The following is a 25,677-nucleotide window of genomic DNA, read 5'->3' as shown; positions in this document are numbered from 1 at the left end:
ATGATCTCACGGATCATGGGTTCAAGCCCCGCATAGGGCTCTGTGCTAACAGCTCAGAGCCTGGAGCCTGCTTCGGATTCTGTGTCTCCCTCTCCCTCTGCCCTTCCCCTGCTCATGCTCGGTCTCTCTCTCAAAAATAAATAAAACGTTAAAAACAAAAAAATAGTAATCAAACAAGTAATACTAAAACATGCCATTTTTACCAAATTGAAAATTTCAAGAAGTAATAAATACTACAGAATTGTCTTTAGAGGTATAAAGGATCAACTATTGACAATTTCACATGGTGCAACCTAGTATCTAGGATTGGAGAAGGGAAATCAGTATTCTCATACAGGATATATAAAGTGAACCAACCTTTCTGAATCACAATTTGGAAATGAGCTTCAAGTCTTTAAACTATACTTTAGCCTAGTGATTCTGTTTCTAGTAATCTATTCTAAAAGGGACAAATACATACAATGATTTATTTTGCAAAGACTTATTAAAATAGGTACTTGATATTTGTTAAAAATGTTCAATATAGAGGACTTAAATAAATAAATGATAGCTCATCAAAAGCTATAGTTAGACTACTATCCGGCCATCAAAAAGTACATACTCAAACAGTATTTACAGACACGGGGTCATGATTATGTCACAATGTTAGGTAAAAATAACAGAATATAAAGTGAAAAGTACAGTTTGGCAGTTCCTCAAAAAGTTAAACACAGAATCACCACATGACTTAGCAAATTCCACTCCTAGGTATATACCCCAAAGATTTTAAGTCAGGAACTCAAACAGATACTTGTATGCCAATGTTCATGGCAGTATTATTCACAAGAGCCAAAAGGTGGAAATGATGCAAATGCCCATCAACAGCTGAACGGATAAACAAAACGTGGCACATATGTGCACACAATGGAGTATGATTCAGCCACAAAAAGGAATGAAGTTCTGACACCTGCTATGATGGATGAACCTGGAAAACATTATGTTAAGTGAAAGAAGCCAGATATAAAAGGGCAAATATTATATGATTCCACTATTTGAAACATCTAGAACAGGCAAATCATAGACACAGAAAGTAGATTAGAGGGCACCAGCTGTCGAAGGGAGGGGGGATGGGAATTATTGCTTAATGGTTACAAAGTTTCTCTTTGGAATGACGAAAAAGTTTTGGAAATAGTGGTGATGGTTGCACAACACTGTGCGTGTAAGTACTGAATCGTATACTAAACAATGATTAAGATGGCAAGTTTTAGGTCACGTATACTTTTTTTATCTTAAAAAAGCAGAGAAGGGGAGCTACTACAAAACGAAAGAAACATAAGAGACAAAAGACCAAATGCAGTCTGTGGACCTTATATGGATCCTAATTCAAATAAAACAACTCTAAAAAGGAGAAAAAAATAAGAAATGAAAGGACATTTAAGGGCACAGGATCGTACTCATGTCACAAAGTAAAAGAGCACATAGTGAAATGTACATTACAATCCCAGTGAGAGCCCAGACACTTGTCTTTTGTAAAAAGCTCCACAGATACTTCACATACGTTGTGCAGATGGAGAACGACCATTCCACTCAGTCCACAGGTACATCAAGCACCGCAAAGAATATGAAGATGTTTAAGACATCTTGTAAAGATGCCTTATATTTTGCCTTATAAGGAAATCTAAAACCTAGTTGAAAAGATAAGATATATTCTTGCTTGGTTTTTTTGCGGGGGAGGGGGGCAAAGAGCTATCTATTCAAGGATTCACTCTACCCGAGCTCAGAGGAAGGAGCCATTGCCACAGACAGGGACATTCAGGGAAAGCTTCCTAGAGGACGCGGGACTTCGGTGGGGTCTTTGAGGATGGGAATATAGTAAGTTGGTGGAGATGAGAAAACCCATGACAAGTCTGTTAGATGTGCAGATCAGTCTAAAGGATGTACGAGATTTGCGTAAGGAATTACTAGATCCTAGGTTTGGGGTTACTCTCTGGAAGGCGCCTAAATCAGACCTGACCTCTGAGGTGATGGTGGAGACAACTTCGTTTTGGGGCATCTGGTAACGCGTTCAAAGCAATGCTGTGAGGTAAACCTGGTAGCAGCAACGTCTGAGACAGATCTGAGGGGAGAAAGCAAGGAAGCGAGGAGAGATGAACCAGGAGGTCACTGTGAGCCAGGCACCAGGTGACGGGGATGAGGGTGCTGGCGGTGCCAGAGAAACGAAAGGTGACCTGAAGGAAGGGTGGGCCGAGTGCCCCCTAGAGATGAGACTGGAGAAGACAAGGCCCACAGCTGGCGGGGTCCCAGGTCTGGGTAAAAGAAGAATGACAGACAGGGCTGATGAAAAGAATGAAGTGTGGAACGCAGAGCTGGTTCTCTCCAACTCCTCTCCGCTTGGTACTGACAGAAGACTGACTGGAAAGTGTTCTGATGAGCAGCTCCACTTTAGACACTTTGTCCTTGAAATGACAGGAGGATATCAGCACTTTCAGATTAGTACTCAGTAGGTAACTAGTCTGAGTGTTTAAGATGGGACCAGGGACACAGAGTGGAGGGTAATCAACCAGGAGGTGACAGCTAAAACCGTGAGTGGGGTTAGGACTTCTGTGGGAGACAGGCAGAGAGGAGAGAGAACCTAAGTGGAACCTCAGAGAATGTTGGTACTTAAGACACAAAGGAAACCAGAAGTCCCAAGAGGCAGAGGAATATCAAGAATTCAGGAGAAAACCAGACTGGTGTGACCTCTGGAAGTAAAGAGAAGAGGGAACAAAAAGTGAGTGGTCAGTAGGTATAAACACCCCAGAAAGATGAAGGAAAACAAAGAGCAAGGAAAGGCTACAGTAAACTTAGGAGGGACAGGCTATCCGCACACATCTGTGGGCTCAAGGAGAAGGGCCCACGGAAGGGGAAAGGTTGAAAAAGGCTCAGAGAGAACAGATAGAGGGGCGTGGTCCCACCAGAGGGAAAACAGGGTCCAAGTGGGGGCTTAGCTTGGAGAAGGAGGGAGCCTGGCAATCTAGATATGCAGTAAGTGTTTCCTGAAAGAAAGACATTAAGGATGGATATGGGTAGAAGTTCTTTCATGGGATGAGTACCTGAACTGTCCATTTCAATTTCATACTAAAGGGAACTAGTGTGAATAACTTGAATACAAACACAGATAATCTCCAAATTCTATCTTAAGAAATTTCAACATCATATTTTAAAAAAAGCTAATGAAGGTTAAAAAAAAAAAAACAACAACCCTGACATTTGAATTTCTCAACCATCGAGGTAGTAGGAAGGTGGAGCAGAAAGAAAATGGACTTGTAGCCGGATGGGCTTCAGTCTAGCTCTGCCACTTAAAATCTGGCCTTAGGCAGGTCCCAACCGGTCCCAACAGGTGTCACTCCCAGCTCCACCTGTCCCATAGGCCGTTAAGAGTGTCAGGAGAACAAACGGAGGTAAAAATGCGCAGAAATGCTGCAAGAATGTCAATATTCATTCGTTTAAACAGCACTCAAAAAACAATTTGGGGGCATTTATGGTGTTCAGGCAGGCATGTACTAACAAGCACCAACAAGAAAATGAAACTGAGCCCTTGCTTCTAGCATGCTGCAGGAGAAAGATGACGAAGAGGCCGCTTTCCGGGATTAAGTGATCAAACGGCATGTAAAGCAGGGAGAAAGCGTCCTTTTAGATGAGATTTGGCTGTTTTTTTTAAAAACGGTACCAGAGCCAGGAAAAATACCTCTGATGCCTCGGTTCACATAAAGCCCTAGGGGTTTATGCGAACACTCACCTCAGCTATCAACAGCAAAGTGTCTTCTTTGAAGCCGAACTCTTTCATTTTATCTGCAATTTCCTGCTGAGTCCTTAAATTCCTCTCCAAAGCAAACGAGGTTTGCTGAGACTGGGTGAGCTGAAGCAAAAGCCTGAAAAACAGAAGTCCCAACGTGTGGGCACAGGTAAGGGAAAGCAGTGAGGGAATGTTCCCAGAGAGCACAGGCATGCTGCCGGATGGGAGTCCTACCAGGCTTGGAATGCACTCGCCTTCATTTGAATCCCTAAAGCTTCTTACTTGAGCAAACTGCCTTGGAGAGTCATCTTTTCTAAAATTCGCAGACTAAAGCTTCTCAAAGAAATCTTTAGAAAGCGAAACCTCAAAGGGCTTCCGGTAGGAGTCAAGTGATTGAAAGCACAAACAATTTGGAGTGAAAAGGACAAGCTTCCCAATCAAAGGCTCCTGCCACAAAGTGCTGGGATGTGTTCCTTTGAAGTCAGTGTTCTGTGACCCTTCAATCTCCCAGAACCCACAGCAACTTGACCTCAAGGACTAATTAGATTCTCCAGTGTACTTCAATTACCCAAAGCAGGGTCAAATCTCTGATGAGCCTCTGGTGACCACTTTGCAACTGTCTCACTGCTAACTTTCCCATCATGATCATAACCTGGTCTTCTCTTTCCTCCTCCCTCCTGTCCTCCCACGTGGCCCCTTCTCTTCATTGTTTTTTATTATTTATTTATTTAAATTTTTTTAGACAACATATCCCCTCTTCTTTAAAAAAATTTTTTTATGTTTATTTACTTATTTTGAGAGAAAGAGAGCACAAGCATGGGAGGAGCAAAGAGAGACAAAGAGAGAGAGAAAGAGACAGAATCCCAAGCAGGTTCTACACTGTCAGCACAGAGCCTAAAGCAGAGCCTGATCTCACACACTGAGAGATCATGACCTGAGCCAAAATCAAGAGCCAGGCTCCACTGAGCCACCCAGGCGCCCCACTTCATTGTTTTTTTAAATATTGAATGTGTAGATTTTTCCAGTTCCCCTCAAGCCTGACTGGTCCCTACTGCTATTCCCAGAAGCATTCAGCTCTCCTGTTTGTTCATTTCAGGTCTTAAAGAATGGACCGCTCACTACTCTAAGCATTAGGAGAAACTGGTGAGCACAACAGACAGGTGCCCGTTCCATGGAATGGAAGACGAGAGATCACAAATAAATAAGACGATTTTAGGCAGTGAAGGAAGGCTTTTCTGAGTTACCACTCAAGCTAAGACCCAAATAATGAGCCAGCCACAAGAATATCTGGGGGAAGGAGCCCTGACACATGCATTAGCTTGATGTGTTTGAAAACCTTGGAGATCACTGTGGCTAGACCAGAGAGAAGAAAACTAGTGAATGAGAAGAAAGGCAAGGCCAATTCCATAACATTTCGCAGCCCGTGGAAAGCACCACAGCATTTACCTAGGTGCAGCAGGAGGTCACTGGAGAGTGTGGTGAAGAGCATGCCTTGACCGACATTGCCCTGACTCACTCAAACCTGCTTACGGTACCAACTGGCCTCTGGAAGCATGGACATTTGTGACTCCTTTGATCTCTTATGTACTTGCTTTCTCCCTCTTGCTCCTGAAAGTACTCGAAAATACAACTTATGTTCGCTCCTTCGTGTCATGTTTGTTTAGCCCTCTGCCATCTGCCTTGTCACCCATCACTACTGAAGCTGCCTTCTCAAAGGCCACAAATGACCTCCTCAGTGTCAAATCTCCTCAGAGGCCTTCAGACCTGACTCCTCACCATCATCCGGTTGCTAATCTCCTTCATCTCTAGCTCCCTTCTTCTGAGCTCAACTCCTCCTGGTGAAAAGCTCCAGTCGGGTGTCCTACTGGCACCTGAATCTCAGCACATTAAACCAAAATCTTAATTCCACCCTCAGTCTGCTCTGCTCTTCCTCCTGTGTGTTGTGTCTCAGCAGAAGGTGCCACCACCTACCCATCTACCCAAGGTAGAGTCTTGACTCGTCTTGGGACTCCTCCGCTCCCCTCTTCCCTCCGTCTTTCCCACAGCCTCAGCTGGTCCCCAAGTCCTGTCTATTCCTTCCTGCAGTGATGCTCATTTCCTCTTCTTACCACTGCACTGTCCCAGGTCAGGTCCTCACTGCCACCCACTGATGACGCCACAGTTCCATCATGGCATCCCAGGATCCCAACTCCTTCTTCTAATACATCCTCCAGCCACCAGATTCGCTCTTGAAATCACAGCTCTTGTCACACCACTTGGGACATTTAAAACTTTCAAATACTACTCAGGCCTTCAGCTTAAGAACCAAATTCTTTAAGATGACATTTAACATCTTATGCCAGTAGAAGTACAACCTTTACCAAATGCTCACCAACACGGTGTGCACTATACCAAGTCCTTCACTCACTCTCACAACCCCACGAAGAAGGCATTTCCCCATTTCTCCACGAAGGTGAAGATGAAGAAACCGGAGGTCCGAGAGTTTAATTTGTGCGAGGTCAGACAGCTGACAAGTAGAGGAGTCCAGATTCGTTCACTCAGTAACAATTTATTAGGTCCTTACAATGAGCTCTGCCCCCAAAACCCCTCCTCCTCCTCCTCCTCCTCCCCCTCCTCACTATGCCATCCCGGGCTCGCTGTCTCCAGCCTGCCTCTCTGGCTCCACCATCAATGCTCTGTCACCGCAGCAGACCGCGTGACCACACTGTGCCACACAGTGCTTCCACCCCATGGACCCCCCTTTCTTTCTCTTTACCCAGCGTGCCTCTCTCAGCTGGGGAACATTGCACGGAGTCGGCAAGATACCCTGGAAAGAACACAAGCTCTGGGGTCAGAGGCCTGGGTCAAGGTCACGGCAGCACTTCATAGCTGTGCCACTCTGGGCAGAATTCTACGTTAGTCTCCTGGTCTCCAGGGTGGGAATCCAACACCCGCCCTGGGCAGTGGTGCGCACGGACGCGAAACAGCATATGCGAACCACGTGGTACCCATTTCTCTGTACAGCTGACCGAGGTCCCCAGAAACATTCAGCAGAGGCGTCACTGCCCCTGCAAAGGCTTCCTTCTTCCTGCTACACCGAACCGCTCCCGTCGCCGGCCCGCGAGGTTCTGCTCACACTACTGACACCCCGTTAGTGCCTGTGCCACCTGTCACTGACGATACAGTGTTTCCCTCAGCACAGCACACAGCGAGTGGTGGAAAGAAAGGGCCTCTTTCTTTAACAATCTTTACGATCCCAGCCTCAGGCAGGTGCCTGGCACACCACTGCCATTCAATGCACTTCTGAATTAAAAGTAACATAGTCAAGACTATAAATCTGCTGAATAAAGTTTAAAATCTGCCAAACAGATACACTTCTCAGTAAGCCTCACTGTTAATCAGTATTTCTTGAATTCTCCAGAGTTAAAAATAACAACAACAACCACACCACTCTGTTTTTTGGCACCGTTTGAGACTTCCGCAAATCTGTTTCTCTCATAAATTACAGAATTGGTAAAGTGTATGCTCCCCTTTCCCTTAAACTCTTATTACTATGGATTTAAAGTGTTCAGAGTACCTAAACCATGGGAATTCTCTGCAGAATGAGTTAAATACTGTTTATTCATATTATTAATAGTGATTCAAACACAAGAGCAGATTTTTTTGTCTGCAGATGTCTGTGGAACCTCCCGGTGAAAAATTCCTGGTTTAAAATACCTCTTCCCCTTTGTCAATGTTTTATACATTTAATTTTCTTTTCTTAATTTTACTGTTTTATAGCTTTAACATTTTATCTTGAGTAATGATACAAATCATATTCTCGAGCAAATACAGGCTTGTATCTAAATCTTACATACTAAAAGGACAAGTTCAAAAGATTCACCTAGACTATAGGAAAAAAATCTCAAAAATCTACCAAATGTCCCGCCTAAAACTTTCTGAAGCTTAAAATTAAAAAATAATACCTTTACTCTAGGCTCAGTACCATGTGAGGTACTGAGGTCAGACCTCACATGTTTAATCTATTCTTCATTTACCTGGTTCGTATAAAAGAGGCACACGCTTTCAACTGAGTCTCTAGCAACACTGCTTCTCTCTTTTCTGCCACACAGTTCTGAATATTTTTCAGAGCTTTCTCATTCTTCTGGTTATTACTGCCGCTTGCTTCCACAGAAAACACAGGGCTCTCAGGCAACGTTTCAGGAAAACACAAAAGACAGTCTTTTCCTGAGTGTGTAAAGGAGGATTTGATGGTTTTGTCACTGGAGGTAAAACCGTCCTGTTTCTGAGATGACGCACACAATGTTGACAGAGGTGGCCCCAGACTCAGGTAAGCCTCCGCCAATTTGCCCCAGTTCCAGGGATCAAAAGGATGCAAGGAAATCAGTTTCTGTAGGCAGAGGATTGTTTTCTCCAAGTTCTGCAGACTTGAACAAATAGCAAATTGGAGGTAGAGCACAGTGGTTAAATGGTCTGTATTAGTTGCTTTATTTTCCTAGGGAGAAAAAAGTTAAAAACTTTATTATTTTTTTAAGATTCTATTTTTAAGTAATCTCTACACCCCGTGTGAGGCCCAAACCACAAGCTCCACTGACTGAGCCAGCCAGGTGCCCCCAAAGTTAAAAACTTGAAACAGCAGAATCTTTTCCATGTGAAAACGGAGATGCCTAAAAACCCAAGTTGCATATGTTGTAAATCAGAATTATCTTTCAGCAGCTACAGAAGGAGAGAGAATGAAGTTTGAAGTTGTAAACGTAGAGAAACATATACTACCTACCAATAACCATCAGAAATTCCCAAACATTCTTGTCATAACCATAACATAATTCCCAGGACAATGTCCTGACAAAATTCAGCATCAAAAACATAATGTCAGTTTATCTTCAAGTTTTATTGTAATCTTTATTGTCTTCAGCCAGGTAGCTGAAAGACCCAAGCCAACTTTTTTGTACCCTGGGCTAATGGTTCCATTTTAATATTCCAGGCTTTCTAAAACTCCAAATGGTAATTTCCTTGAGGATTCGAATGGATTCCATTTCCAAATCTGACTTGGCTTAGACATCTTAAACAGGATAGCCCTGAAGCTCTCAGTGCTTCATGATGCGTCATAATTGAATCCAAATGCCGTCCCTGGTAACTATTACGAAGGTCAATTATTTTTGGCCAGAAGGGGTTGCCTGGTTTCCTTCTGATCAGAAAATCCTTTTCAAGTCTCTTTAACCAGAGTTACCACCTCTTGCCCAACTTGCCATATGGCAAAAGCCCTGTGGGTTAGGGAAAACAGGCTTCTTTTTCTAAGTTAAAGTCTATAAAGAGCAGATGGCAGACTAAAATTACCTTTCAGTTAACTTTAAGTCTAAAGAAAACCTGGTCCTACTATAGCCTCCGGATCAAGCTCCTGCAAAGAATTACACTGAGCAAGAAATACAAGTAAAACTACCCAGTATGCAGACTGAAGAAACAGGCCAGAGAGGGAAAGCTTCGGGAGGATTCCAAATATTTACACGTTATGTGAGAATATAGAAAATAAAGCTCCATGCAACCTATTTAGTGATACTGCACCTTCTCGATGACAGAATACATCTGGTTTTATTACCATTGTTTAGTATTCTGTCCTTCCTAAACATTAGGTTCCATTTTTTTTTTTTTACTTTTTAAAACTCATCTATTTCAACCTTAGTCCTGACCACACATAAAATTCTTTCCTAAAGTTTTCCTTCAGAAACTTCTACAATTTTCTTTGCCTTTTTTACCCTAAGCTTTATTTTAATTCCAGTTGGTTAACATACAGTGTTGTATTAGTTTCAGGAGTACATCACCCTGTGCTCATCACAAGTGCATTCCTTAATCCCCTTCATCTATCTCACCCATCGCCCACCCCTCCCCTCTGATAACTATCAGATTGTTCTCTATAATTAAGAGTCTGGTTTTTGTTTTGACTCTTTTTTTCTCCCCCAAAGGTTTTAGTGTTCAATGCTGAATTCCTAACAGAGAACATAGCACCTCGGAACTAACAGATGTTTTAACTTAGTAATACGTCTTCATGTCTTCTATGTATAAGGTGAGCAAGAGACTTTGAGAGAAGCTACCTTTCTTCTACAAGTAGTCTAAGTGCTTTATGCTGTTTAGTAACATTTCATATTAAGAATGTATGTTGGGGTAGAGGCTGTTACATACAAACCATGGTTTTGATGGGAGAGTTTTTTATAGCACAGGTAGTAAATAACTCTCTGGAAATTAAATTCCATTTAAATGACTGTATGGGGGTACCTGGGTGGCTCAGTCGGTTAAGTGTCCAACTTTTCATCTCAACTCAGGTCCTTTTTTTTTTTTTTTTTTTTAATGTTTATTTATTTTTGAGAGAGAACACGAGAGAGCGAGAGCAGGGGAGGGGCAGAGAGAGAGGGAGACACAGAATCCGAAGCAGACTCCAGGCTCTGAGCTGTCAGAACAGAGCCCGATGTGGGGCTTGAACTCACAAACTATGAAACTGTGACCTGATCTGAAGTCAGACGCTTAACTGACTAAACCACTCAGGTGCCCTGTCAGCTCAGGTCTTGATTTCAGGGTCCTGAGCCCCACACTGGGCTCCATACAAGCTGGGTATAAAGTCTACTTTTTTTTTTTTTTTTTCTTTTTTTTAGAGAGAGAGAGATACACACAGTAAGAGAGAGGATCCCAAGCAAGCTCCACACTCAGCATGGAGCCCGACTCAGGGCTCGATCTCACAAACCGCAAGATCATGATCTCAGCCGAAATCAAGAGTTGGATGTTTAACTGACTGGGCCGCCCAGGCCCACCTGGGCGTGAAACCTGCTTTAAATTAATTAATTAATTAATTAATTAAAAATAAATGACTTTGTGTGATTTTTCCAGAATAATGCAACTCCTTCTGAAATGCAATAATGATGAAGACAGTTAATATTTATTGAGTCCTAACATGTACCAGGTACTATTCTAAGTGCTTTACTCATTTAATCCTCATGATGATCCTTTCAATTTTTTTTTTTTTTTTAACATTTATTTATTTTTGAGAGACAGAGAGAGGCAGAGTATGAACAGGAGAGAGGCAGAGAGAGAGGGAGACACAGAATCCGAAGCAGGATCCAGGCTCCGAGCTGTCAGCACAGAGCCTGACGCGGGGCCCGAACTCACAAACCGTGAGATCATGACCTGAGCCAAAGTTGGATGCTCAACCGAATGAGCCACCCAGGCGCCCCACATGATGATCCTTTAAAATAGATTCCATTATTATCCCCATCTTATAGATGAGGCAACTGAGTCCCAACAGAAAAGTTAGAGAACCTGCCTGAAGTCACCCAGCTAGTAAGCAGCAGAGCTACAAGTCACACTAGAAGTCACAGAATAAAGGGCTCTTTCCCTCTCTCTTTCTATTTATCTAAAGTAGACTTCATGCCCAGCATGGAGCCCAATGCAAGGCTTGAGCTCACGACCCTGAGATCAAGACCTGAGCTGGATCAAGAGTTGGATGTTTAACTGACTAAGCCACCCAGGTGCCTCAAGGGTACTTTCCAAGAGCAGACATGTATTTACTTGGTGAACAGTATATGCACAAGGTATTTATATGCTCCATCTGTAACCTTAGCATTGAACCTAGAGCCAGGCACGGGGTGGGACTGAAATACATGTTTGTAGAGTGCAGAAATTTATTTATTTTTAATGTTTAGTCATTTTTGAAAAAGAGATAGCATGAGCAGGGGAGGGGCAGAGAGAATGGGAGACACAGAATTGGAAGCAGGCTCCAAGCTCTGCACTGTCAGCACAGAGCCTGACATGAGACTCGAACTCCAAGTTGTGAGGTCATGACCTGAGCCGAAGTTGGACACTTAACTGACTAAGCCACCCAGGTGCCCAAGAGTGCATAAATTTTAAAAAGAGTCATTTACCATCAGAAAGCAATGTCCTTACCACAGCTTATCACATGAGTACATCAGCTATTCTAAAATGTTTAAATTATTTAAATAAGAAATAAGAAAATATAAATAAAATCCATTACAAATTCTGCCCAAAAATCATTAAGAAGAGAAGTGAATTAGAAGTTGTGAGCATGAAGGGCGCCTGGGTGGCTCAGTTGCTTAAGCGTCCAACTTCGGCTCAGGTCATGATCTCATGGTTCGTGAGTTCGAGCCCTGTGTCAGGCTCTGTGTTGACAGCTCAGAGCCTGGAGCCTGACTTCAGACTCTGTGTCTCCCTTTCTCTCTGCCCCTCCCCAGCTTGCGCTCTGACATTCTCTCTCTCTCTCTCTCTCTCAAAAATAAATAAACATTAAAAAAAAAAAGTTGTGAGCATAAAATGTTCATATCCTGATGGGCACTCCAAGACTAGCTGTCTACTTTGTTCAATGCTGTATTCTGGCCTGTCCCCCTACAGAACAGGAAAGGACAACAGCCACCAAGACACAAACAGAAACAGACCAGAGTTAATAGCAAAAGAGAAGGGTCTATAAATAGGGAAGAAATTTAAAAAATAAAATATAAGGTACCAGGAAATGAGAAACTATATAAATCGGTAGGGTCCACTGAGATCATGTGAAGAGACCCCAAGGAAGGGTAAGGCCCCTGGCCTGCACTGCTGGTTCCTTCCCCAACAGGATGCCCAGAAGCCTGATGAATAGTTCCCAAAGTCCTGGCAGGGGAGCTGAAGGTCTTCTGCCTGGTCCTTTCCCCTGCCTGGTAACATCCCAAGCTCCAGAGACCTTGCATCTGCTGACTGGCAACAGATCTTTCTCTGAGCCACAGAAACAGACTAACTAAGCTGGAGGGAACCACAAAAATAACCCAGACGCTAAAGCCACCTCCACTGCCTTCAGTGGGTTAGGCGGGGACAACGAGCACAACAGAGATGTGCAGATGTCAGGAAGAGAGAGGTGACGGGAGAGCACGGAACAGGAATGAAGGACGGGTGACTGATGTCTAGAAAAAGTACTAAAAGGGCCAAAGCTGTTGTTAATTTGTAGACCCGGGAGACTGAGAATGAACACTGTTAAATTCCACCAAGTTCACTGTGCCGTGTACTTCCTCAACGAGGTAATTTTACCTTCCAGCTTCAGAATTAACCCACACTTAGAAGAAGAGCAAGACACAGCCGTTTTCCACATTCTACACACAACTTTCAAGGTTTCCTCTCACCGCAAGAGGCTGAAGTACTAGGCAATGAACCCCATCGGCAAGCAAATTTAGGGACTTCTCTTAGTTAATGACATGGAAGAGGCCAGCTCAATTGCATGCATACTTTAGGCTGACCTCTGTTTGGCTTGATCCATAGGGTTCAAGATCAGTGCCCTAGTGCCTCATTAATTCCCTCTGAGGAGGTAAACTGGCCATCTATAAACTAAGATTGGTCAACTTAGACCAATCCCATATAAAATTTACACACCCACACAAAACAGAAGTAAACCCAAAATGCCATCACCTGAAAACAAAAACAAGCAGAATCTAGAACTGCAAATAACTGCCTTTCTTTATCCCTTAAAAAGGGATTCTAAGGGGCACCTGGGTGGCTCAGTCGGTTAAGCGTCCGACTTCAGCTCAGGTCACGATCTCACGGTCTGTGAGTTCGAGCCCCGCGTCGGGCTCTGGGCTGATGGCTCAGAGCCTGGAGCCTGCTTCCGATTCTGTGTCTCCCTCTCTCTCTGCCCCTCCCCCGTTCATGCTCTGTCTCTCTCTGTCTCAAAAATAAAAAAACGTTAAAAAAAAAAAAAAAGGGGATTCTAAAAGGCTGGAAAAAAAAAAAGAATAAAAAAGGCTGTTAGGCTTGGCTCAGTTTATATTTAGGTTTTTTTGGGTTTTCTTGGTAACTTTTTTTCCTGTTTACAAAAGCAATCCATGTTCATTGTAAAAATTTTGAGAAATAAAATCTAAAAAAAAACGAAGAAAAAGTCACTGATGATCCCTCTACTCTGAATATTTACTCCCAACAAGAGTAAAACCTTTACAAATGAGATTTTCAGGCAATGAAGAATTTTGAGCCTAACACAGGAAAAGAAAAAATATTACAAGAAAGTGATTGTCTAGAGCTCTAAACTGTTCATCATAATAAAGTTCTTACACCATTGACAATTTTCATCTACTTATCCAAACCCAAAGATTTTGCTGCAAGCAAGAAGTTGTTTTTTGTTTTGTTTTTTAGAAAATAAACTATTCAACAATCCGCGGACCACAAATGGAAAATAAGCAATGAAACCACTTACCAAGTTTGCAGCGATCTCCAGGGCTTCTGTGTGCCTTCCCAGGTGAACCAGACACCGCGCCTGGCCTTCCTGGACATCCCTTTTCATGGCAAAATTTGTAGATGGCAGTTTTTCAGAGATACTCGAGTACTCTTGCAGTGCTTTCTGCATATTATTTGTTAAATAAAGGAAATGAAAAGAAGGGATGAAAAAAGAGGTGAAACTATAGTAGAAAAAAGGATTTAGTTATAGGGATAATTTTTTTCTTGGCAGAAGGTAATATTATAATGGACTCTACAATGAACAGAGGAGGGCTTGAGCATTTGTCAGTACTATTTTCTAAGAAGTAGAAAAGAGATGGCTGGAGAATATAACCACTACTACCATGGAAAATATCACCATATGGTAGGAAAGCATTCTGGGGCCAAACAGACCAGGGTTTGAATCCTGGTTCTGCCACTAACTTGCTATATAGCCTTCCTTTTCTCATCAGCAAAATAACAAAGGGACTCTTGTGAAGAAGAAATGAGATTTTATATGTAAAGCAAGCTGGGACCTAACTTAGTTCTTTCTTTTTCTTACACATTTTGGGGTGCTTTGCTCCTCTGACCCCATGAGGCATCTGCGCTAGAGGGTCCCACAGAATGAGGAGACACACAGCCTGGGGAAACAGACCTGCAAGGATCCCAAGAAGATCCCTATATTGTAGTTACAGGAAACAAAACAAATGGCAGACAGCCATGTAGAAACGGACAGAAATTTGGAATTCTGAGATTACAGACCCTTACCACAAAAGACTAAATTCATCCTCACAAACAACACACTCATAACTGATATGCTGTAACTGATAGAACAAGAACCTATTTCAGGCAGTGCAACCTTAGATATGTTCAATTCTACCTGATACTCTTGCCGTCTGTAGGCGAGGTCCCCTTTGAATTTCTTCAGAGTTAGAGCTTCGACATCATCACTGCTCCCCGTTTCTTCATAAAACCACTAGAAATTGTGAAAATAGCACATTACAGAGAATTAAGTGATACTTTTCCACTTCACACTCAAGTAGAAGTAATTTCCCATATATTATTGATTAGACCTCAAAAAAAGATCCTTTTTTAGGATGAGACTCACTGGAAAACCTATGACGAGAACGACGATTTTAGTGATGGCTCAGTTTTTTTAAACTTATCATAAGTAACAAACGTACTCATCACATGGAACCTCTCAACTGAGAAAGAAGCACAGGCCTATTTGGTTCTATCTATAGCATTTCAAAGTGGGGTTGTGGTGGCTGGGAAGCTACATTTTAATTAGGACAGTTCAAATGTTGTTGTTGTTTAAGTTTATTTACTTATTTTGAGAGAAAGAAATAGAGAGAGAGAAAGAGAGAGAATCCCAAGCTGGCTCCACACTGTCAGCACAGAGCCCTACGCCAGGCTTGAACTCACAAACCATGAGATCATGGCCTGAGTCAAAATCAAGAGTCAGACGCTTAAGTTGACTGAGCCATCCAGGTGTCCCTTGAATGCTTCTTTAGGCTGACATATGTTTCCCTGTAGAGACATTTTTAGAGTGGTCAGAACAGCTATTGACAACTCTTTATGGAAAGGACATAGGGAAGAAGAATTATCTTTATAGTGCTTATTATGAAAATGTTGTAAAAGCAGAAGGTAGAATCTAACCAAAAGAGACAAATTAAGGCTGAAAGTAGGTTTCCATGCAATCAAATGCCAAAGACCTGTAGAAAGCAAGTCTGAGTAAATGCCCATCTGGCATATTTTATTCCGTTTTCTACTGATCTAAACCTTATGGAGAGGAAGGAAAGTGAACTGGGAATTTTTGGTTAGTGAATCAAGAACATGAAGATGAGAAAACAGGTGTAACAAAAAGCAGTCTGTATGCCAGTTTTTCCAGCTCCAAAGCGGTAACTCAACCTCCCTTTTTCTCACAGAAAAACACACCGAGTCTGAATGTAGTCTATCCCCAGGTAAGTGCTATTAAAACGCCAACTGCATTTGGGATGGTTCTACCATCACGTCCAAATTGCTTGGTTCCATTTCTAAAAGAGTTGCCCGGGGTATCCCTGCCCTCCTATTATCTTAGTAAAATCGTTTCTCTCCTTAGCCTCACCCATCACAGCGAAGAAAGCTGGCAACTGCTGTTTTTCTGTTGTCCCCGGAGGACTGCGTAAGTCAACAACAGTCCGTGTACTGAACCCACAATTCCTCTGCGCTCTGCTGCTCTCCAGTCACAGCGCCAATCCCAACTGCCTCACTGCAAACCTTCATCCAATGTTCATGATCCCACTGGGAAATGATCACGCAAAAACTGGCTTTCAAATGATTGTCTTTATGCTCCCCTGTAACCTGCAGGCCTCCAACAATTCACAACCGGGATGGCTTCAAACTCCCTTTTCCGGTGAGAGGAAGGAGGGGAGATCTGTGAACAAGGGTGGCCCTAAGAGGTCAAGCGCTGGATGCGGCCCACCTCCGTCCCACACCGAACCTGAGCAGGGACAACAAATCCTCTAACCCAAATTCCTGGTGTTACACCCAAAGAAACCAACGAGACTTGAGGAAGGCCTTTCTGGCTTCACGAGCAGTTACCACTTACCAAACAAGTCCTAAAGACAAGCGATTTTTGGTTTTGACTTTTCTAAGCATACAGCACATCACACCTGACAGTCTCTCGCCCCCTTCACTCCACAACAGCCCTGGGAGCCAGCAAATGCCATTTTTTCCCAAATGACAAAGGAACCGACACCTTGAAAGGCAAGTGGTAAAGCCCAGGCTGGAATTCAGGATCCTATCTCATAACGATCCGTATGTAGCTTTTGATGCTGCATCACTATGACTTCCCAAGCCCGTTCCTGTTTTTAGTCTACACTGCGATCAACTACTACAGGTAACGCTGAAAGAATGTACAGATAAGGAGAAAAGGAAAGTGAAATAAAACAAACGTATTTCCGTAATTACTGAGCGCCTGAGATCTCTACAACGGTTTCAAAGAAAAATGAAGACAATACATATAAAGGAACCTAGCACAGTGCCGGGAACAGGTTAAGTTTTTGATAAATAGTACAGTAGTTCTTACACCTCAGGTGAGATTTACACCCATTGAGTAACACAAAGTAATATTCTACGAAGTCAAAACATTCACGGAGTTGCTATTATGAACAAAAACCGCCAGGCGCTGTAGAGGACATAAAGTCAAGCACCCACTCTGCTGAGATCATTTAGCACTCCCAAGAGCTTGACGCTCCTGACAAGGGATGTAACACAAACTGAATGGAGGGGGAAAGCAGTCAAAGGCAAACGTATTTCCTTGGAAGGAGGAAATCAGAAAAGACTTCCTGGAAGAGGCAGCATTCAAGGTGCACTCTAAGAAATGGCTATAATTGAGCGATTTGACCCTGCGAGCGAGGCTGACGCGGGCTGGAGGAATTCACTGACCATGGGCAGACCAGTGGGCGGGACGTCGCCGTTTGCAGAGCGGCCAAGAGTTCAGTTTTGGAAAGTGGGCGGGAACCGGATTCTGAGGGTCCCGGCTGCAGAATCCGTGTGGGCACACGGAGTTCCTGAAGATTTCAGGGCAGGGGGCGACGTGAGGTCAGCGAGCCTTTGGAGAGACCCGCTAAACGCCCGGCACGAGTTAATCGCTGCCAGCGCGGGGCCGCCGGACCGAGCCCACCGGTGGGGCTCGGGAAACGCACCGGTCTCGTGAGGACAGGGGCAGCGCAGCGGGAGGGGCGGCCCGGCGAGGCGGAGGGCGTTACTGCTGCCAGGAGCTCCCCGCCTGGCACCCGCGGAGGCCGAGGCCTGCGGCCCGGACAGAGGCCAGCAGGCCCCGCCTTCTCACCTGCGGCTCGCAGCGCTTGGCGCGATAGGACGCCGGCAGTCCAGGCCGCCGCTCCCGCCTCTCTTCGAACACCGAGTCCTCGAACTCGCCCCCCAGCAACCAGCACCCAGTCTCCATCCCGCGCCAGCCGCCGGGTTTCGGGAGTAGGCGGAGTCTAGAGCGGCGCCCACGTGCGGGCCAATGCGGAAGGGGCGGAGCCGCCAGAGGCCAGAGAGCGGCATGCTGGGGCTTGTAGTCTCTGGAGGAGGAGTGGCCCAAAGCGGGAATTGGCCAGCTGCTGGCATGGAGTCCCGGTGGAACTAGGATTTTTATCTCACAAACTGACCGAAGTCGGGAACGGAGTGTTTGACTTATCCGTTTCAGGAGATGGACAGAGATCCTCATCTGCACGCATCAAAAAGCAGGCTCCAGGGTAGCTTTTTAAAATTCAAAGGTAGTATTTTTTTCACCACTCAAGATATTTGTGGCACTGTGTTAAGCGCAGTTTTTGCACTTTACATCCTCTCTTAACAATTTATGAAAGGCTCAATGATTCCCACTTTGCAAATGAAGCTGTTGGGGCTTAGAGAGAAGTTGCTTAGGATCAATTTTTACGTGGCTAAGAGCTGGGAAAGACAGAAACGAACCTCTAGTCCCCATGTTTCCAGAAAAGGGACACCACCAATAACAAAGACCAGAGTAATTCACGCATTTATAGAATGGAGGACACAGGTTTACTCTGGATGCTCGATCAAGGACCATTAATTTTATCTGGAGAAAAAACACCAAATCCCAGAAGTATAAAACTAACATTTACTAGAGTTCTTATACTTTCGAGATACTCCTTGAGACTAGAAAATCAAAATTACTGACAAAATACCGGCCAATATGCTACAGCTCAATATTACTGTGACATATTACACAGCAGGTTTTCCCTGGTTTTCCTATTTCTCCCCACTCACCTGTTCCTCTTCCACCATTTGTCTTACAAGGCTCTATCTTCAACCCAATTTTCTATTCCACAAACTTAACCTGGGGGAACCTAATCCACTCCCCAAGGTTTCAAAATCCATCTCTCTGCTGATCAGTCCTCAAATCTAGAGTCAGTCCATATATCCAACAACCTTGAGTGGAAGGCTTTATCAGGACAGGCTGCAGACATTAGCTACTGATGTATTCATCCATAGAAGGGCTGTTAAAAAAAAAAAAGAAGAAGAAGAAAATGTTTTCTTATCAGAGATGTTATAGTAGGAAAAATTTAGAAATTATAGAAAAATAGCAGAAAAAAAGACACCCATAATATCATCATCCAGAGGCAATGGAGAGTCTATAAAAAAGGTAAGCGTATTTGTCCTAATGTTAATAAGTCCTGTTCTAGCAGAATAAGCAATACAGCATAGTGTTGAAACAGCCTCATACACCAGATTTCTCTGCACTCATGATCCTGGTTCAGTTATTCACTAGCAGTGTGACCCAATTTGTCAAATGGGCATTAATTAAAATAATGCATGTAAAATGCCTGTCAGATAGCAAATGAGTAATACACATTCATTCAAAATTCCTGTTTCAGGAGCAAAGTAAGAACAAAGCAAAGGCAGGCAGAGATCATTTTTTTCAGCCTTTTCTTTTTAAAGGCTATTTAGTTTTGGCACATCCAATCCTCTTGGGTTCTGTGCCCCCACTTCACACCCCCCACATCCCCACCCCGCCCCTGCCTCCTCCTGGCCCAACAACTACCTGAGCTAAATCTTCTGCTGCAATGGTAAAGAAGCCACAGAATTGCTGCTTATGAGTAAGAGAGAGTTCTTTGCCCTTTGAACTCAAGATTTCTGAGCTCAGGGGATTCCAGCATTTTCACCACTAAGAACCCTTTCAGTTATTTTTCCTCAAAGTTGTGGAGGATTTGTGCACACAATAAAACTGCGTTAATTAGTAATTGCTTTGTTTTCCTTTAAAAATTTGAATCCAAGTTCCTATATAACAGCCAATACAAGCCTCTGCCCAGCCTGAGCCTACTGGCATTGCCTCATTGTGAGTTAGGATTTTAGTTGAAAGCAAGGAAGTAGCAGTGAGGGACTGCAGAAGGCCTGGTGAAAGGTTAAACATGATTAACATCGGGCCTTTGTTAACAATGAAAACAGCACAAAGGCCCCTATCACTATTGAGGACTCAGTATCTGGACCCCAATTTTAAACCACTGCCTCACTGATAGAGAGGATTTAGGATACTGTCTTTTTTATTTATTTATCTTTTACAAGAGAGAGCACAGGGGAATGCGCAGAGGGAGAGAGAGAGAATTGTAAGCAGGGGGCTTTATGATTCCCAGTCCAAAGTGGGCTTGATCCCAGAACTCTGGGATCATGACCTGAGCCTAAATCAAGAGTTGGACACTCAACGGACTGAGCCACCCAGGCACCCCGTAAAGATTTTTTTAATTTAATTTTTTAAAGTGGCCTCTACACTCAACGTGGGGCTTGAACTCACAACTCTGAGATCAAGAGTCACATGTTCTACTGACAGAGCCAGCCAGGTGCCCCTGGATAATGTCATTTTTAAAAAGAGGAGAGGGGCACATGACTAGCTCAGTGGGTAGAGCACTAGCTCAGTGGGTAGCTCAGTGGGTAGTGCTCTTGATCTCAGAGTTGTGCGTTCAAGCCCCACATTGGGTGTGGAGCCTACTTGAAAAAAATAAAAATAAATAAAAAGAGGAGAGTAAACCAGGAAGAGAGAAGGGCACTTTGTAACTATTAAATACAATTTACATACTTAGGAAATGCCAGATGTTAGGCACTGTTAGGGAGTAAAAGGGAATTTTGCAAGAGTTTAAGATTGTGTGGGTTGCGATAAAAATCTGTTTTTATAGATTTTTATTTATAAAAATCTGATTTTTGACTGAGGGGGTGATTGAGTTCCCCACTGCAAGGTAGGGATCACTTACTCCAGGCAGCCGTCCTTCCTCTTTCCTGTAATTCCTCCATGCTTTTATCCGTTGTGGCATTTATGACGCTGTGGACTGTTGGAGGTTAGAGATGGTGTCTTTTTCACTCTTGGAAACTCGGCCCTCAGACAGGGTTTGGCCCAGGGCTGCTCAATCAATGCTTGTTGAATGGACGGGAAATAGCAGAAGGAGCAGACAGAAGCATTTCTCAGCTTGCTTTTTTTTCTTTTTAAAATTTGTTTAATTGTTTAAAGAGAGCAAGTTGGGGAAGAGAAAGGGAGACAGAGGATCCGAAGTGGGTTCTGTGCTGGTAGCACAGATGATGCGAGGCTCGAACTCAGGAACCTCGGGATCATGACCTGAGCTGAAGTCGGACACTTAACCGACTGAACCACCCAGGCGCCCACTTCTCAGTTCTAAGTCACGTAGTCAGGTCCTTTCTGAGGGGGAGGGAAGGAGCCAACATTTATGAGCATCTATTATGCACTAGGTTGTGCTATGAACACTCTATTAACTTCCTTGTAATTAACTCTCAAAATATCTCCCTCAGAATTAGACATTACTATTTCCATTTTTTGTAGACAAGGAAATAGGACCTGACAGGTAACTCGCCCAGAGTCCCAGATAGTGAGTAAAAGAAACCAGATTAAAAATCAACTTTATCTGACATCAAAGTCTGTGTTCTCAACTATCTCCTGAAACCAAAATAGCAGGGTTTCAGAAAGACCTGGAGAACTGAATCTGTCACTGGCTGGCTCTGCCTGTCTCATGTTCTGGAGGCTTGGGGACTCTTCATTTCTTTCTGTGTGTCTCTGCAGAATGGCTTTCTCTGCCCTGCTTGTGCACATTCCAACATGACCTCTGAAACCTGGGCAATTCAAGCCCCCAGAAGAAAATGACTAGCATCACTGTGTGTCCAATTCCAGGTCACCTGCCAAGAGACCCTACTGGCCAAAGAGTGAGAAGCCCTCGCTGTTTCAAAGAGCTGAAGGCTGAAGATTCTGGTGCTCTGCTGGTGGCTCAGGGGTGGCTGTGGGACTGGGAGGTGGCAGGGAGCCAACTAGACATATATGTGTAGTCCGTGGGATTTGCAGTCACTGTGCCAGGCAGTGTGGGGTCTTTGCTTTGGTCTTGCCTGGAAACCCTGGTCTAGGGTCTAGCCTCTTGCGTACATCATCCTGCAGACCCAGGGGTGCTTCCAGAGTACGACTTTTCTCACTGTACTTAGAAATTACACACCTCCACACCCCTCTCAGTCTTGAGCCCTGCTCAATTTCTACTTCTACCTCTCAAAGATACTCCCGTCCAGAACACCAAAATATTATCTTTGACCACAGGCTTCAACCAAAGATGAGGAGACCGGTTGTTTTCAAATTGTTTTTGGAATTACCCAGAAATCCAGACGTTCTGTGGAGCCAGAGAAAGTTTTATCCAGCACTCCAAGATGCATGTCTGAGGTTACCACTTTCCTTCCTGGCCCAATGGAGATGTTGGAGGTGCTTTGAAAAAGCCTGACACCTTACTAACTACACATCTTTACTCAAGCATTCAAAACCATCTACGGTTTGTTACCAAACCAATTCATACTCTTTTATGTATGTATTTATTTTTTAGTGTTTTTGTTTCTACAACTTCATTGAGGTATATTGGACAATTAACTGCACACATTTAAAATGAATTTTGACCTAAGTATATATTCTGTGAAACTTTCCCTCTACTCGAGGTGATGAACACATCCATCACCTCTAAAGGTTTTATCCCTCCCCTACCTCACTGCTCCAATTGAATCCTGCTCTGCAACCAGGCTGGTCCTCTCCAGAATGGGCCTCCCCGCCTCTCCCCCCAAGTCTTTCCTTCATGCTGCAACCTTCCCTGCCCCTCCCAGGTCTCAGCTCACCATTTCCTTCGTCAGGAAAGCCCCTCCCAGGGCCCTCCCACTATAACCAAGTGGGATTTATCCTAGGAATACAAGAGTGGTTCAACATAAGAAAATTAATCAATGTAATACATCATGTTAACAGAATGAAGGGGAAAAAAGCCAAACAATCATCCCAACTGATGCCAGAAAAGGCCTTTGACAAAATCCAACACCCTCTTATGATAAAACCTGTCAGAACACTAAGACTACAACTTCCTCAACATGATAAAAGACATTCATGAAAAAAAACCCAGATAATGATATTTGATGGCAAGACTGAAAGCTTTATGATCAGGAACAAGACAAGGATGCCCTCTTTCACCAGGCTATTCAACACAGTATTAGAAGTTCTAGCCAGAGTAATTAGATGAGAAAAAGAACACTAGGCATCCAAAAGAGAGTAAAATTATAACTATTTAAGGAGGACATGATCCCATATATAGAAAATCCTAAAGATTCCACAAGAAAACGACTAGAGCTAATGAATGAAGTCAGCAAAATTTCAGTTTACAAGATCAACAAACAGAAATTAATTGTTTCTGTGGGGCACCTGGGTGGCTCAGTCTGACTCTTGGTTTCGGCCCAGGCCATGATCTCATGGTTTGTGAGTTTGAGCCCTGTGTCGGGCTCTGTGCTGCTGGTGCAGAGCCTGCTTGGGATTGTCTCTCTCCCTCTCTCTCTGCCCCTCCCCTGCTTGTGCTCTCTTCCCCACTCTCTCTCAAAATAAATAAATAAAACTTAAAAAAAATAGTTGTTTCTATATACCAGCAATAAACAATCTGAAGAACAAATTAAGGAAGCAATTCCAGGGGCCCCTGGGTGGCTCAGTTAAGCATCTGACTTCGGCTCAGGTCATGATCTCATTCATGGTTTGGAGGTTTGAGCCCCGTGTTGCGCTCTGTGCTGACAGCTCAGACCCTGGAGCCTGCTTCAGGTTCTGTGTTTCCCTCCCTCTCTGCCCTCCCCTGCTTGTGCTCTTTCTGTCTTTCTCCAAAGTAAACAAACATTAAAAATTTTTTTTAAAAAGCAATTCCAATAACAATGGCATCTAAAAGAATATCTTGTACACTGAAAAGTATAAAACTTGCTGAAAGAAATTAAATAAGACATAAATAAATGGAAAGGAATCTCATGTTCATAGATAGGAATATATAATATTGTTAAGATGTCAACACTACCCAAAACGATCTAAAGATTCTAATTGCTTCCATAGTTCATAATTCAAACTTCCAATAACTTTTTCAGAAATGGAAAAGCCAATCCTCAAATTCATTTGGAATTGCAAGGCACCCCAAAGAGACAAAACAATCTTGAAAAAGAAGAAAGTTAAGGACTCATACTCCTGATTTGAAAACTTACTGGAAATCTAAAAGAATCAAAATAGTGTGGCATGGGCAAAAGGATAGATATACAGACCAAGGGGATAGAAGTGAGAGTCCAGAAATAAACCTTCACATATACAGCCAACTGATTTTTTTTAAGTTTATTTTCAGAGAGAGAGAGAGAGGGAGAAAATGAGTGGAGGAGGGACAGAGAGAGGGAGTAAAGCCCAAGCAGGCTCCGTGCTGTCAGTGCAGAGCCTAACACAGGGCTCAATCCCATGAATTGGGAGATCATGACCTGAGCTGAAATCAAGAGTCAGGTACTTAACCAACTGAGCCACCCAGGAGCCCCTAGCCAACTGATTTTTGACAAGGGTGCTAAGTCCATTCAATGAGGGAAAGATAGTTGTTTGAACAGATGGTGCTGGGATAACTGGATTACCACATGCAAAAGAATGAAGTTCAACATCTATCTCATCATACACAAAAATTTACTCAAAATGGATTAATGACCAGGGTGATTGGGTGGCTCGGTCAGTTACTAGCCGATTTTGGTTCAGGTCATGATCTCATAGTTCATGAGTTCGAGCCCCACATTAGGCTCTCTGCTGTCAGCACAGAGCCCCTTTCAGATCCTCTGTCCCCTTCTCCCAGTGCCCCTCCCCCACTCACTCACACACTCTCTCTCTCTCTCTCTCTCAAAAATCATTAAAAAAAATGGATTAATGACCTAAATATAAGAGCTGTAACCATAAAACCCTTAGAAGAAAATGTAGGAGTAAATCTTCATGACCTTGGATTTGGCAATGGAATTTTTCTTATCAGGCAATCTTTATGCCTGATGTGGGGCTTAAGCAACATCAAAAGCATGAGCAACAATAACAATAATAATAAGTTGAACTTCATCAAAACTGAAAATGTTCTGTGCATCAAAGGACACTATCAAGAAAGTGAAAATACAATCTACAGAAGGGAGAAAATACAGGCAATTCTCATTTCTCCTACAATAGTTAGTTATGTTCTATAAAGTCACCATGAACACTGAATTAGTGAATACTGAACAAATGCTCCTAGGGGTGAGAGCCTGGGAGCTTCTGATCATAACCTTTTCATAAACTGGTCAATACATAACCTTGTTTCATGTGCTTTTGTTTAAAGACACCTTATTTAATATACATTGTTAATGCATTAACATTGAACTCTCAGCCAACAGCACTATAACTCATGCCTGAATAAAACTTGTCGAACGTGTATTTTCTCCATAAGGCACCTCACAGACTTCTTGCATTTACAAACACCAAACAGCACATCAGGACTACACTTAGGGGTCATTTTAAACAGTGAAATCACCACCAAAAGACACAAAAATACTTCAAAGTGGCACTAACAGACTACAAAAAAGATGATTCTTTAGATTCTGAGAGCTGAAATAAGAGGCGAGAGGCAAAGCATCGTTTTTGTTTGTTTTGTTTTTTGTTTTGTTTTGTATTTAACCCCACATGGGAACATGCAGATTGGAACTCAAATGTTTCACCCCCATTCATATGTGTGTGGATGAGCACAAAAGTGCCATGAATATTGATTTGGGGGTTATAAATAAATTTTAGTGAGTAGTCAAGTTTCTACATACAGAATCTGGAAAATGAGAATCGATGGTATTTGCAAATCATATCTCTGGTAAGGGTGTAACACCTAGAATATACAAAGAACTCCTAAAACTCAACAGGGGGCAACCCAATTACA

General features: G+C 43.2%; 1 protein-coding gene across 5 annotated transcripts in view; it reads right to left on the bottom strand.

The window, feature by feature from the left end:
• CF2H8orf76 (chromosome F2 C8orf76 homolog) overlaps positions 1-17,985 on the bottom strand; it is a 33,653-nt gene extending 15,668 nt beyond the window's left edge. For 2 of the 5 annotated variants that reach the window (XM_049632930.1, XM_049632929.1), the window contains exons 1-5: positions 17,778-17,983; positions 14,823-14,918; positions 13,944-14,087; positions 7,771-8,228; positions 3,758-3,890 (exon numbers count right to left, since the gene is read on the bottom strand). In XM_049632930.1, coding sequence (XP_049488887.1) covers positions 3,758-3,890; positions 7,771-8,228; positions 13,944-14,087; positions 14,823-14,918; positions 17,778-17,894 — 948 coding nt within the window. In that variant the 5' untranslated portion in view covers positions 17,895-17,983. Of the gene's footprint in view, positions 1-3,757; positions 3,891-7,770; positions 8,229-13,943; positions 14,088-14,822; positions 14,919-17,371; positions 17,731-17,777 lie in introns of those variants that run through there. The other 3 variants (XM_049632928.1, XM_049632927.1, XM_049632931.1) reach the window with 3 other exon arrangements.
• Between the last annotated feature and the right edge of the window lie 7,692 nt (positions 17,986-25,677).

This window comes from Panthera uncia, chromosome F2 (assembly GCF_023721935.1).
Source record: "Panthera uncia isolate 11264 chromosome F2, Puncia_PCG_1.0, whole genome shotgun sequence".
Lineage (NCBI taxonomy): Eukaryota > Metazoa > Chordata > Mammalia > Carnivora > Felidae > Panthera > Panthera uncia.
The sequence above is the reverse complement of the archived record's forward strand: the minus strand, read 5'-3'. Positions and strand labels throughout refer to the sequence as shown.